Raw genomic sequence first — 14,473 nt, forward strand, 5'->3', positions numbered from 1 at the left:
TATTCAGATAAAAGCACTGAGTGAGACTCGAGAAAGTTTAGAGTTTTTCACAAAAGTACAATGTGATGCCTTGATGCCCACACATTCTCAATGCTATGTCCATTGCAAAAGGTCAGTGTGAAAGCACGCTCTTCGTCCTCATTTGAGCCACACGACACTGATGCAATGAGGCATTCATGAGAGTTAGAGTCCTCGTACAAGACTACTCTCCTTAAAGCATCACGTGTAACTCGTACCCCATGTCATGAAGTGATTGGAAATATTGCTTGGCATGTTTGGCATGACTCCACACTTTGATCCACCAAGAAGGTCTTGGTGCAACAATGATGGCAATACACTCGATTTCTCTTTGCAAAGCGCACTCGCTTTCGGCCCCTTGATGTTTCTTCCTAAGCTTGCCCGTTACTCTCGAGGGTTGATTAGGCACCGTTGTGATTGTCTCATCATTTACAACTCTCCGTTGTCCATGCCTGAGTTGGGTGGCTGTCATATGCCCCTGAATTTGTGAAATGCTTCCCTTGTTTGACAATTCGATCTCCTTGGGAGCCCTTTTATTTGAAAGACATGAATAAGTTGATCATACCTGCCTTATCAATGATTGTACATGCACCTCATCACAAGATGGGATCCGTTTCTCAATCTCACTGAGCACCCTCTTCAACTCTTCAATGCATTGGTTGAGGATATGCGACAAAAGGGACCGTTGCATGACCATGTCATTGGGAGGCTCAGTGTAAACCGAGTCAAGGAACTAAACCAAGGACACAATTACTCAAAATGTAAACCAAGCAAGGACGTAAACCAAAGACAAGGATACTCAGAATGCAGTATAAAGACACAGTTACTCAAATTTAAACCCAGGAAAGTACAAAAAAGGACACAATTGCTCAGATTGTAGTATACTCCAAATGCAAACCCAGGCAATGGCAAAAGGTAAACCGTGGCATACAAAAAACAGAGGGGCATTACCGATCTCCTGTTTTTGTCTGAAGAACTCCCCATCCGCGTCCCTATGATTGAATCGCCAATAAGGGCATGCAACAAGTCCGAGGCTGATCGATTGATCCCTACATCCAAGAAGGTGTACTTTATGTACTGCCAAAGTCTCTCCACCAAGTTCATGGTGTCAAAATGCCCATGAGGGAAGAGTCGGCCAAACTTTGGCCACAATCAATGCCAAGTGCATGTCTTTGCAGCCCATCCATTGCTAATGTATCTTAGAATGTTATCATGCTCCAAGCATTCCCGAAGGAGTTCTCTGTACTCCGAATCAAACTCTTCCTCTGTCGGGCATTACATCATACTCTCCATTGCACCATACACATGGTCGCACATTTCTTTGGGGACCTGCAAGAACACGTGAGGAGGGGGGAGGCAATCATAAGCATGGAGAATGGAGAAGTGAAGAAACATAAGCAAGCCTTAGTTAGCACCTGTGGAAGTAAATGCTCCACCCAAGCCTTCTTTGTGTGGAACCAGCATACTAGCACAATGCATGCAACTTGGGTGATACTACCATTTTCACCCACTTCCCCACAAAATGGATTGGCATCAACCACTTTCTTGATGGCTTGTAGTGAAGTGATGCACTTATCAATCACCAACGCCTTTGGGCGGATGTTGTTCATTCTTTGAAAGACTAGTTTCAAAGTAACGTTCAAGGCGACTTTTTCCTTGCTAGTTCCTACATCACATGTGCATAACATGAACCACACATGTAAGCCAACACCATGCTGATTTGGTACCACTGCTACATACAGGGGCATGCCAAATACATTTGTCTTGAAAGTGCATTTCAGTTCACAAAAAGTAAGACCACAGAAAGGTCACTACCTTCGACGCGCCATTTGTAAGACATCATCTGGATTTTTTTTGGAATCATGAAGAATCTATAGGATACTTGCTCTACAAGAGATGCCATGTTGATGTGGACGGCTTCTTTAGATACATTCATCCTTGCAACATGGCGACATGTACCGACATTAAACAAATCTTCCATGCATCACTTATTCACCAGAGGATGCCCAGGAAGGTGATTTAGCTCACTCCACGACCCTGGAACATACCCTTTGTGACCTCCAAATACCCGTATGGTGACCCTCTTTGTGTCATGTCTTGGAAAAACCACAAAAACCATGAAGGGGCATCCACACATATTGGATGTGCGGAGTCACCGACGCTCTTGGCTGTTTCTTCGCGCGTTGCCCCATCGATAGGACACAAATTTCCATTTTGTTTGTACTACCCAATTTAGTCTAACCAATCTAGCTTTGTGGTCGACAACTACACTATCTAATGTTTTTTAAACAACAACAAAGCTCTGTGTGTTGCTCAATACACATGTCACTCTTGCTAGCACTCTCACCCTTGTCATGTAAACCCAGGCACTGTGTCACATCTTGTGTCTGCCTATGTCCATCCTCCAAAGCTGAAATTGTAGCACAAGAGCAAAGGTCAAGGACCTCCTTTCCAAATTCAAGTGAAATACCATGCATCCTGATGTTGGTGCACCATGTTTCTGCGATTGATGTCCTAGTTGCGGTCCAATCAAGATGTTCAACTGTGTGGCAATAAAACACAATCCTTTCCCAATCTTCTATGCATGGAATCCTCTTTCCAGTGCTATTGACAAGATACATATCACCTTCTTCATCAATGACCGTGTGTAATGATGCTTGGATTCTTCCCCATTTTCTCAAGTCCAAGAGGCCCCATTTGTCCACTGCTTTGAGAGAATCTATGGTCGGTCCTTGCCCTTTTTGTATGGAAGCAATCATCAAGCTGTATGCTTGTCAATCAAAGGCAAAATACCGATTAGATGTAAATGCAAAAGCATTTACGCGTGGTTGTTGAGCCATTTCAAACAAATCTTGCATTTCGTGGCTATCACTAGAGTCTCCCCCATCCATCTCCTTATCAGAGGTGCTATAAATTTGATACATATCTAGAGGACCTTGTCGCCCAAGCATCTCGTTTGAAGTGTCTATCCACTGTGGCTGTTGCTCAACGGTTGGGAGTTCATTCAAATCTGAATGACAAGCCATCCCTTCCATTGTCGCCCTTATTCTTTGTCTTGCCCGGGTTTACAAAGACTTTCCCACCTCTCCCCAACTATCCAATCATGAAGCCATGGCAAGAAGATCCTTTGCCCTACTGATAGCATCAAATTTCTCCCATTTTTGCACTGCAATACCCTAACTTGCACGTGTTTACAATGAAAGAGCTCAATTGTGGGTGGCTGTGGAGAGATGTCGATTCTTCACGACGAATGCAGCTTGGCAATCTAGAGCAAGGACAGAGGCTCAAGGTGGAGAGCTCTTTCAGAAGAGGAGAGGGAGAGGAGAGCTGCATCGACACAAGGCCATGGCGAGATGCAACATCACTTGCCCTACCTGCTTGCGCTCGAGAGAAGGCTTGCAATGGCAGTCCCTTGACGCTCTTCTCGCGCACCCCTGCGTAGCATGCATGGAGAACCTTTGTAGTACCATGGTGTAACTACCTTTGCAGCCCCCAATCATGCATTTTTGAAATTGCATGATGTGGCACCCATGCCCATCATCATCCCCCACTTTGTCCAGTCTCACCTTGTCCACCGTGGCCTGCCTCATCACCTCGCCACGTCGGCACTCCGCAGTCCCCCAACCAGCTTGGGTTTATGTCTTGCAGCGGACAACCCCACCCCCGCGCCGCCATGCGACTCGCCACGTGTCCGATCCAAATACCCTCGCTCCCCGTGCCCCACTCGCGCACCGTCGATGCATCAAATGGGCTTGTCACCATCTCAGGCAAATAGTCCTGATAAGTGGCGACTATAAATGTCAATCCCGTAAACCAAGTTCCCTACACATCAATGAGAGCCTCTTATAACTTAAATAAAATATACACCTTGCTCTCGGTCCCTACACACCTGGCCCGAATCGTCGCCTACCCTCGCTTGTAAGGCTGTCACCTTGCAACACGCAACTTGCTCACCACTCACCACAAAGTTGGAGGGTAAAATCAGGAGCTTCCTGAAATCCTGTCCGCTTCGTCCTCTCCGCCTTCCTGCCAATTGCAACTACAAGAACGACTGCAATTCATAAGGTTTAAAAGTAGCTAGCATCTTGTAAAGATTCGTCTTTAATTTCTTTTTCAAAATCGCCGTACCTTTGCACACGTTCGATACTTCCGATCTTATGTGTCCAGTACATACTGCAGTAGTGATGGCGGGGCTGCAGCCAACGCCAATCGTGAGTTATGAGCCCGCAGCTCTACACAGACGCTCCTTTCAGCACTCGAGCTTTGCAATGTCTACTCAAATTAGCACCTGGGCAAAAACACGCAAACTGCGAGCTGCTCCGAACAATTGGGTTCCTCATCGTGGAATACTACCGCATTTCCTGATCAAGGCAAAAGCAGTTGTAGCAGAGCCCCCCGGTATGTGTGTGTGTGTTTGTGCGCGCGTGGGCACCATGGGATGATTCTAACAATCGTTTTGCTCAATGCTTCATTATGCTGCAATTGTTGGCATGCCCTGGTAAATTGTAATGTAGCTTGTTTCAGGAAAGCCAACATGTTAATTTCTACTTGATGCATACCTGATACATTTGCATTTATTGCTCCGGTGCATGCCTGAATGTTTGCATGAGTAATGTAGCGATGCAGATCAGAAGGGCACACTTGTAAGTGGGTGGCTATGCAAACTTGAAGAAACCTACTTCATCATTTCAGGTCAGCAGTTATTCCAACTTCAAGAGAGGCAGTTGCGTTTTTTCCATCAGCTTCCCTCAGGCTTGAAAATGGAGGTTATAGAGCATCCTGCATATCCAGGTGTTAAGGAAAACCGACCGACTCTTGTCTTTCTTCACGGTAGCTACCATGCAGCTTGGTGCTGGGCTCTACACTGGCTCCCCTTTTTTGCAAGCCAGGGTTATGATTGTTTTGCCCTCAGCTTTCTTGGGCAGGTAGTTATCCACTTTCAAGCTCATGCTTTCTGTAATCAACGAGGGATGTGCAGCTCTCTTTGTTCACAAACATTAGAAGATCAGTATTTTGTGACCTTATGCATCATTGAATATGACCGAAATATTGAGATCAGCTCTCTAGTGCCAGTCTCTGTCCTTGCTTCTGCTTTAGTCTACACATTCCAATCCTTCAAAGTTAGGAGATGCATACGTGTATTGAAAACTGGTCGTTTCTTTGATTTAGTCATTAACACGAGGCCAAACTTGAGCTTTCCAATGAGACTAATCAGTGCCTTTATGCGTAGGCCTTTGCCCTCACATAAGCCAGTGTCTTCAGGTATTGGGGTACTTGTTGCAGTCTTAACTAGGTATTTGCAAGGTCATGTGAGGAGGATTTGATAATTGTTTTTTCTTCTGCATATTTGATACATGTACTATTAACCATCGAAGTTTTATAGATCTCTCTCTAGTTCTTGAGGTACATAAAGAAATCAAAGCCAAAGCATAGTGGCATAGTGTGTGTCTATCAAGGCAAGCTTTCTTTGTGCTTCTATTCAGCTACCTGTGTTTCTTTACTTCAGGGACAGAGTGACACTCCACCTTCAAGAGTCGGGGGAACTCTTCAGGTATTTTTCCATCCCGAGAATGCTTTTATATCCGAGTTCAGTACTTATACATCAATATCCTATTTTTGGTCTCCTTTCTGATGAGTTAGTAGTCTCATGCAAGGGATGTAGCTCACTTTATTCGATCTAGAATATCCAAGCCACCTGTTTTGGTGGGGCATTCGTTTGGCGGCCTGATAGTTCAACAATATCTGGTCCATGTTGCGGAATCACCTCTTTCGGCTACTTTGGAAGGTGAATGCAAGACGTCTTATACACGCGAGTCTGCTTATTGCTTCAATATTTGGGTAGAAGTGACATTATTGGTTGAACAGGATGGGAGGAGCCCTACCCGCCCTTAACTGGTGCAGTCTTGGCTTGCTCAGTTCCACCTACAGGCAATGGGTAAAGATGTTTTAGCATGAATGGTCTGGCAATGTTTAAATTACGTGGTTAATAATTTCTTTAGGACCCAGGTTGCACAAACGAAGAACAGTTGTGGTCTGACATTTTTCCACAGGTCTAGCAGATATTAGTTATAGGAATTGAAACACTATATACTGTATTTGGCCCTCATTTAATGTTTCAACTACAAACTACTGAGGCTCAGCTTTCAGCACACGTAAAGGCTTGAGGCGACACATGTATCACAGGGTTTGCTGTGGTTTTTACAGTAGCTGTACAGTTGTTCATGGGATATGTTGATAGTGATGTTTCAATATACTTGATTCTTAGTCTCATTCTTAAAGTAGAGAATTGTTTGCTTGAAGAACTTCTGTACCTGAGTGATAATTTCTTTTTTGGCCGATCAGATCATTCAGAGTAGTTTTGGCCCCGTTGCGATTGCTTTCAGAGGAGACAACCTCTGCTTTTTCCTGTATATTCCAGATCCATCATTCCACTAGGAGGAATTTTGTTATCTGAAATGCTGATGGATTGAAGCAGAGTCTCAATTGCTTAATCCTTTATGGCTAATAAGTGTGCCATAAAATCTTCTTGGCATTAGAGAGCTAGAGTATTCCAACTTATAGAGAGAAGTGATAGTGTGAACTGTCACTGTCCATGCCTTTGCAGCTATTTGATGCTCACAAGCAGCTGAATACAAGATAGGATTTTGGTTGTAATCTGTATTTGCAATCGTGCATGCATGAATTTGAGCAACCTCTATGGAGTATACTGAGGTAGTAATGCCCCATGACATTGTTTGTGGGCATTACTTGGTCTCAAAGTTGAAAGGCAAGCAGAAATGTATTACAAATTCAACTATAATACTTTTGAACTTTTACCTCAAAATAAATGCAAAAGGGCTGAAAAATAAGGCAATCGAGAGTAGAGGAACAGAAATGCACATGGCGGCCTGTTAGAAACATGATGCATTTTGGCTGTCATGGTTAGTTCTTTTAAACTGGAGGTAGTTATTTCTGTTTGACGAGTGCCATGGTTGGACTGGCTGAAAGTTCATTTTTGAAGTCTTTTGACAGACCTTTGGTGCAAAGATATCTGAGGAATAAGCCGATTGCGTCCATTAAAGTAAGTGTACATGCATGCATGCACATGCACACACCATAACTATGCATATTCTAACGTTATGGATAATACAAATAGCCATGTTTGAACATACGAAGCTATATGAATAGAGTTGTATCAATGTTCTTTAAGACTGGGCTATTTATAAACCGTGTCTAAGCTTTTCTGATAATCTATGTACTAGTTAGATAAACTTTTGAAATTGATCTTTTCCTTGGCTCATGTGGGTTGGTTTTGATTTGAATTCCTGTAGGTGACACTCAGTTTTGCAGCAAAATTGTTTGCTTATAACGAGTCACTTTGTAAGGAGACCTTTTTCTCGGCAAACATGCCATTATCTCTTGTTCAAGTGTAAGCAACTCTTATCGTTTTGTAACAATGCTGTTCTGTAAGATTAAATAGCAGGATCTTGTAGTTAACGAAAGTAGAGAAACAACACAATCTAGACAAGAATAAAAAATTCCGATTACCAATGAGATCCAATTTGATGTCTTTGCCCACCCATGCGCTCTCAAGGTAGTTCTCAGATGGCGACTTAGACAACTCAAGCAAATAACACTTACAAGTAGCAGGGGCCGGGTATCCACAACATAGGATGCCTTGGCTTATGGGCCATGGCAATGGCCTCTATTTATAGTGTTGAGCAAGGGTGGTAGGTTAGTTTATGTAGTTTGGGCAGCATTGATTGCCCACCACCAACGGCCATCGGCCACCGTCCAGACTCACGGACCATCAACCGACCAACAGTAACAGCCATTGTCCAGCCATTCGCTAGTATAGAGTACATATACATGCTATAGCATTGAAGGGAATATTCCAAGGAATATTTCCTCTCAAAATTTGGGCTCACTAACAGCTTCTCATAACGGGGCCTTACATTTGTGCACCATATATCGAGATGAGATTCTTGCTGAGAGGCAGACATCGAGTATATACTAACATGTTCTTAAAGTTATCAGTTTCTTTGAGATCAGATGGATATTATCATTAAGTGAAGTCAGTCATATTTGCCAATGCGCTGAGATGAGGACTGAGCAGAGAACACTCCTCTTGTCAGTTGTTTCTAGCTGATTGTCTGCTTGCTCAAAATTATTCACTTGATTTGAGTGGCGAGCATCTGTCTTACAAAGTGAAGCATTTCATGCTTTTTCAGATGCTACATTATTATATTAAGAGAAACAAGAAAGCTTTTAGGTCAGATGATTAACAATGGATATGATGCACAGATTCAAATATTTCAAATCTTGATGACAAGTGCTTTGTAAATTGAAGTTGCATTACATGGGGTGGAACATAAATTGACTCTCAAAAAATTTCTTTAGTCCTTGTGCAACTGAGGCAAATTTCCCAAATTAGCCTTCAATATTTTGTCCCTGCGACATTCCCTCTCTTCAGGAAAAAGTAAAAGGAACCATCATTTAAGCTTAAAGGAATATCTAATGCAAGGAAAAAAGGCACGCCTACGGAAACGATCCAAAGTTGAGTATGAGATACTATGGCCCTTTCCAGATTCAAGAAAAGATAAATGATGTATTCTTCAGATTGAAGTTACCATATACTTGGAAGATTCACAATGCATTTCATGTGAGTCTGTTGAAACCTTTCAAAGGTGAGGTGGTAGTGGACAGGGAGCCTAAGGAGCAACTTGAAGTGGAAGAAACAGGGGAGCATAGCAGCTACGATACGGGACAGGACGTTTAATACGTGATGTACAATACGTGTACTAGACGTAGTTTTGAGAATAAAAACTAATACTTCAACTTTTTTAGATATGATATTTTAATAAGAACAAATGAAGCGGTTCATGGACCTCCTCAATGACTCTTCAATATTTAACCATAGCATACGTAAACAAGCACCATGAAGCTCTAAAACACAATTGATCAACTAGAAAAAGGCATACGTTTTGAGCAAAAAAATGTAAGAATAGAAAACGTTATGAGATGTATTGTACGTTTCGATACGAGACGTGTATTCTAAATAAAATACGCGTATTTTAGCTGCTATGCAGGGGAGATTCTCGTTCCCGAGTAGATATTGGCTCACAAGGAAAGGAAAGTGAAAGGTAAGCTGATACGCTTGTATTTAGTCAAGTTTAAGAACTATCCGGCATTGGATGTGAAATGGATGGAGGAGGAGGACCTAGCAAATACCTTTGGGCACGGAACTACGTCGGGCCGCGTTGATTCTCTCTCTCTCTCTTAAAGTTCAGTGATTTTGCAGTTTCTGTTTGTATGTTGCTATTGATTTCTCACTTGGAGTGTCCAAGCTTGTTACATGAATAAGGATTTATTTGCACACTTCCGGGAAACGTCCTAGGGGCTCTTTCATTAGAGCCTTGCGCGATTCTGCAGCAGACATGTTACATACGGATCTTGATGAGGTACTTGACATAGCTTTAGATTATTTTGAGCATTTGTTTATTGCTGATCAGCTTATTGATGATATTTTGCGTGCCAGAAAAGAGGTTTGGTCTCATGTGCAACTAGTGGTACAGAGGTTATGTGCCATAAGTTACCAGCCCCCTTCTCTATGTAGGAGATGCATGACACAATGCTTGGCCTCGATGGTGCCTCTTGTCCTAGAGAGGATGGGTTGACCAGAGAGTTCTTTTTGCAGTTTTGGGATGCTCTCAACCCCACTGTGCTCTCTGGTTTATAGCACATATTTGACACAGGAGAGATGCCTGCTTCTATGTGTTCGGGACTTGCCACAAAGGCGCAGAGTAACTCCCCTCTTGTGCAGTCCCGTCTGCACCAGATTCAACCCTGCTGATCTCCGGGATTGCTTGGAATAGTCGAAGCTAGACCGAAAGCCTCAAGGTAAAGTTCTATTATCCGAGGAGTATCTGCTAGGTCCTCCTCCATCCACTTCACATCCAATGCCGGAGAGTTCTTGACTAAGTAAGAACCGACGTTCACTTTACCTTTCACTTTCCTTTCCTAGTGAGCCAGTATCTGTTCTAGGACGAGAATCTCCTCGCTCTTTCACTTCAGGTTTCTCCTCAAGTTCCTTGTCGATTGGCACCTTACCCTTGAAAGGTTTCAATAGACTCACATGACAAGCATTGTGAATCTTCCAAGCATCTGGCAACTTCAGTATGAAGAATACATCATTTATCTTCTCTTGAATTTGGAAAGGGCCATAGTAACGCATACTTAGCCTTGGAAAAAGCCACTCCTTTCCCTTTCATTTCCTTAGGCTTGCCTTCTCAAAGCGTGAGAGCACGCAATCATCTTCCTTTAGCTGCAAGTCGCGTTGGTGCTTGTCGGTTGCCTTCTTATGCCGTGCTTGAGACTTCTCAAGAGCCTCGTGAACCTTGGCAAAAGTAGTGTCTAGAGCTCGCATGCACCGATTTGTTTCAAAAATCTTATCTTTGGTGCTTAGAAACGTTGGTACCTTCTTAGCATCTTCGACTACCTCAAATGGCGCCTTCCCCGTCGATGAACAAACTGTTGTTGGAGGCAAACTCCACCAAGGGCAAATACTTTTCCCATTGAGTCTTTGATCGGAAATATAAGACTTCAACAGTGTGATCTCTCGCTTGCCCCCCCCCCCCCCCCCCCCCCCCCCCCCCCCCACACACACACACACACCCCTGTAAACCCCCCTCTCGCCATCGCTCACACCTCCCCCTCTCGTGCTGCGCGCTACCTTGCCCGCCGCTGTCTAGCCCACCTGCGCGCTGCCCGTTGCCTTGCCTAAGTGCAATATAGCCAGCCAGCGCGTTGCCCCCTCACCCTAGCCTTTCCCCTCGCGCTCCCGTGCTCCTCCACCCCCACTTCCGTTTGCTGGCTACCATCCCTCCGAAGGGGCCTCTCGACGTGCTCCAAAGGGATTGACCTCCTAACATTGCTTGTTGGGATTTTCTCAGAGGGCCGCGTCTTCTTCTGTCTCGTGTTCCATCACAACAACAGATACAGATGAAGGCTCATCCTTCACCCCAGAGGGACTCTCAAGAAGCCCCCTCGCCCGACCCTGCAGAGCTCACCATCTGACTTGCTCTTTCGCCGATAGAGCAAGCAAGCCTCGCAGCAGAGGTGGAGCGCCTCCAGGCGATCCGTGTCATTTGCAGATCATCGGCACCTGCCCTAGCAGAGGAGAGATGCGTGATCTTCTCCAGGCCCGCCTTTTAGCAGAGGTGGGCAAGATACTTGACGTTCAACTTCTCGGGCGAGGCTATTACCAGATAGAGTTCGAGACTCCCAAGATGGCGTCCAAGGTCATTGCGATGAGCCCCCTGACCATCCGAGCAGTTCGAGCTCATTTTTGATAGTGGCGCCATGGTTTCAACCCAGCTACCGATGTGCTTGTCGAGGAGGTAGAGGTTACCATCTCAGTCTGCTTCCTCGGCCTAAGGAGGGAGTAACTTCCGTTCCTATCCAGGATAGGCTCAGAGATTGGGACTGTTTTGGAGACACCTCGCACGACAGACTCCGTGGCTGCCAAGGCAGTTTGCATTCCCACAATACGTGTTCTGGTTCGGGACACCCACACCCTCCCGAAGGTCATTCTACTACCTAGGGTGAGAGGTGGTTGGCTCCGCCCTAGAGCATGGAGTATTCGGGCCTCCCGAATCAGTGTTTCATTTGTCGTCAGATGGGCCATCTTGCGAAGGCCTGTCCACGGAGGAGGCCTCGACCTTCACCTCAGGCTCAACCCCAGTCTCCTGTAGGCTGCCTGGCCCTTCGAGTGGTCGTTAGGCTCCAAGCCAGCAGTAGTGGGTTCCCACAGGGAACCGTTTCGACCCTCTTGAGCAGGATGAGGTCCTAGCTCCACCCTCCACTTCAACCTCACCTCCGACACCTCCCCCCCGCGTCCCCCTCCCTTTCCCCGGAGTATGTATGACTATTGCGGACTCTTGGCAGCAGGCCATTGTGGGCAGAGGTATTATTGTGCCTGGCAGGGCGCAGTGGGATTACTATGCAAGTTCAGGGTTGCCTCTTGGTTTTCTTGAACATTTATGCGCCCAATGTGACAAGTGCACGTGCAGAGTTTTGGTCTCCCCTGCATTACAATTTGAGCTATCCGCTAGTAGGATGATAGTGATTAAGGGGGGTCGACCTACACTCCAGCCAGCTACAGAGCTTACTCTATAGGAGTGGTGCAGTGAGAGAGAGGTGTGTTGGGAGCTTGTCTGTGGCCTGACATCTGGTTCATCTGGCGGGCCAGCTACTGCCGCATCTTTGAGGCTTGCCTTGTGCCACTGGCAGAGATTGTTCGAGATTTTTGGTTGGAGCTGATCCATACTCTCAAAGGATAGTTCGTTCGAGAGACTTCAGCGCAGGTCGCATACGGGAGCGTAGAGAGGCGTTTCTTCGCCTCTGGCGCCCTGGGCCTTTCTTCACCATGGTCCGGGGTGTGCTCAGATGGCACTACCGTCCACGTGTGGCTTTTCCGTCCTTCCATCTCCTGATTTAGCCCTCATTGTACATATGCTAGTTTTTCATTGGGAGAGTCTCCCCTTATGATTGTTTTAGCCCTCTCCAGTAGAGGTGGTTGTAGCCCTATGGCCTGTTTCATTAACTAATAGAAGGATCTTTTTCTCGCAAAAAAAAAGACTTCAACAAGTCTAAAACCACCGAATTGGCTATATCAGACTGCTCGTCTGTTTGTGGGTGGAACGAGGACGAGAATTGGAACCGCGTGCCAATGTTCTCCTAGATTGCCCTCCAAAACAAACTAGTGAATTGGGGATTTGTCACGTGACACATCCAACCCTATGGGTCCGTGGACAAGCTACTTCATAACAAGGGTTCCGTTAGTCTAGTCAGTCTAGATTAGAAGTGTTCTGGCACTTTTGTGAGTCTGTTCGCAGACCGTGCATGCCCAGGCACTTAGTTTAGATGCATATCCTCTGGTTGCACACAGCATGATCATAAGCATTCCCATCAGAATCCATGAGAATCCTTCAGGGGAATTTTCCAGTGCATTTAACCTATTTTCCCTATTTTTGACAATTTTCACTTATTAATTTAAGTGACTTTTGTTGGAAAGTAGGTAGGCAAATTGAGTAAGTTTGTATATAAGCAAACCTAAGCTAGCACAAATTGGAAGAAGAAGAAGGAGAGCATCAGGCATTTACGTGCAACAGGCCCGCTGGAGACACTTCTCAGCAAGACCAACCCTTGGCGATTTCAGCCCATGGTGTTTTCCCTCCAAGCAAGTCCCTCTCAGCCCTAGCGTTTTTCATCATAGCTTCATCGCAAGAACACATCAGCCCTGGCGTTTCCAAAAACCCCCAAATCGCCGCCTTGACTAGCATTTTCAGCCTCGCCTAGCAACCAGCAGATTTCAGCCAGCAAAGATCAGCCCACATCAGCGTTTTTGATTCCAGCCATTTTCAGCCATTTGCGTTTTTGGGACAGCAAGAGATTTGCATCAGATTTCAGCCAGTAGCGTTTTTGGACAGCAGTACAAGAGCATCAGTTTTCAGCCCTTAGATCGGTCTCGCTTTAACGCTTATTTTGCGACAACTAAGAAGACAGAGAATAGCAAGGTTTTGACGGCAGCTATGTACCTTGCTGGTGATGCCATCAATTGGTACCACGCATGGCAAGATGCATAGCCGCGCACCTAGAGGAAGCTGACGAATTCACGCCACTTTCCTTCAATTGGGCTGATTTCCAAGACAACCTCAAGGCGCGGTTTATGCCACCTCAGTACCTCGCACGATTGAAGGACGATTGGCGCGCTCTCAAGCAAAATGGTATGCCAGTTATGTCTTTTTCTAATCGTGTTTTGCAGCTAGGTACCCAATTACGCAAGTTGGATGATGAGCACAAAGAGGCATTCCTTTTTGGGTTAGACGAATATATCAAGTTTGATGTAGAAGTCTTCGATCCAATCGATCTTAACAAGGCGGTAGCGATTGCTCTCGCACAGCAGATGAAGCACAACAAGGGAAACCCTAAGGAGAACAAGACTTCCACAAGTACCTCGCAGACTTCTCAGAACCCTCAGAACGGTAAGAATGGGAGGACGGTAACTCTTCTAACCAATCTTCCAACAGTCTCTTAGAAAAGAACTCTTCCAATGAACCTAAGGGTAAGGACATGGATGTTTAAGCCGGTCATAGTTTCATACCCTCTCTTGCACAATACCACATTTTAGCACTTACCATTTACTGGGCGTGAACCACCTCTTGAAGTGCATTTTATTAATAAGTGACTTTTCATTTACCCTTGTTGGAATGGCTGTCCGACCCAGGCATTTGTACCTATTTAACCAGCCCTTGGTGCACCATTAGAAGCCAGAGGAGTAGTGAAGGAACCTCTCAAGAACCAAAAGAACCTAGCACCCGGTGACGGTCACCATCACCATCACCATCACCAGTGTTTTCTAGATCAGCCATCAGCGTTTTCAGCCAGCAGCAGTGTTTTGCTTTGCCCTCGGCAC

At 45.3% G+C, this 14,473-nt stretch overlaps 1 protein-coding gene and 2 pseudogenes across 15 annotated transcripts in view; 1 reads left to right on the forward strand and 2 right to left on the reverse strand.

The window, feature by feature from the left end:
* Window positions 1-768: 768 nt before the first annotated feature.
* On the reverse strand, window positions 769-1,335 carry LOC147457006 (uncharacterized; annotated as a pseudogene).
* Window positions 1,336-2,170: 835 nt separating this feature from the next.
* LOC147457007 (uncharacterized) lies at window positions 2,171-3,053 on the reverse strand (annotated as a pseudogene).
* An 861-nt stretch (window positions 3,054-3,914) lies between these two features.
* Window positions 3,915-14,473, forward strand: part of LOC147457008 (alpha/beta-Hydrolases superfamily protein) — an 87,925-nt gene continuing 77,366 nt past the window's right edge. For 4 of the 15 annotated variants that reach the window (XR_015188065.1, XR_015188069.1, XR_015188067.1 and 1 more), the window contains exons 1-8: window positions 3,917-4,083; window positions 4,198-4,416; window positions 4,711-4,943; window positions 5,525-5,569; window positions 5,662-5,803; window positions 5,884-5,953; window positions 7,030-7,078; window positions 7,329-7,426. Coding sequence is in view for 10 of the 15 variants with exons in the window: in XM_086512052.1 (XP_086368178.1) it covers window positions 4,203-4,416; window positions 4,711-4,943; window positions 5,525-5,569; window positions 5,662-5,803; window positions 5,884-5,953; window positions 7,030-7,078; window positions 7,329-7,426 (851 nt within the window). In the remaining 5 variants the exon portion in view is untranslated. Of the gene's footprint in view, window positions 4,084-4,185; window positions 4,417-4,442; window positions 4,944-5,524; window positions 5,570-5,661; window positions 5,804-5,883; window positions 5,954-7,029; window positions 7,079-7,328; window positions 7,427-14,473 lie in introns of those variants that run through there. The other 11 variants (XM_086512054.1, XM_086512055.1, XM_086512057.1 and 8 more) reach the window with 8 other exon arrangements.

The sequence above is a fragment of the Adiantum capillus-veneris genome, chromosome 5 (genome assembly GCF_014529385.1).
Source record: "Adiantum capillus-veneris isolate H3 chromosome 5, ASM1452938v2, whole genome shotgun sequence".
Taxonomy (NCBI): Eukaryota; Viridiplantae; Streptophyta; class Polypodiopsida; order Polypodiales; family Pteridaceae; genus Adiantum; species Adiantum capillus-veneris.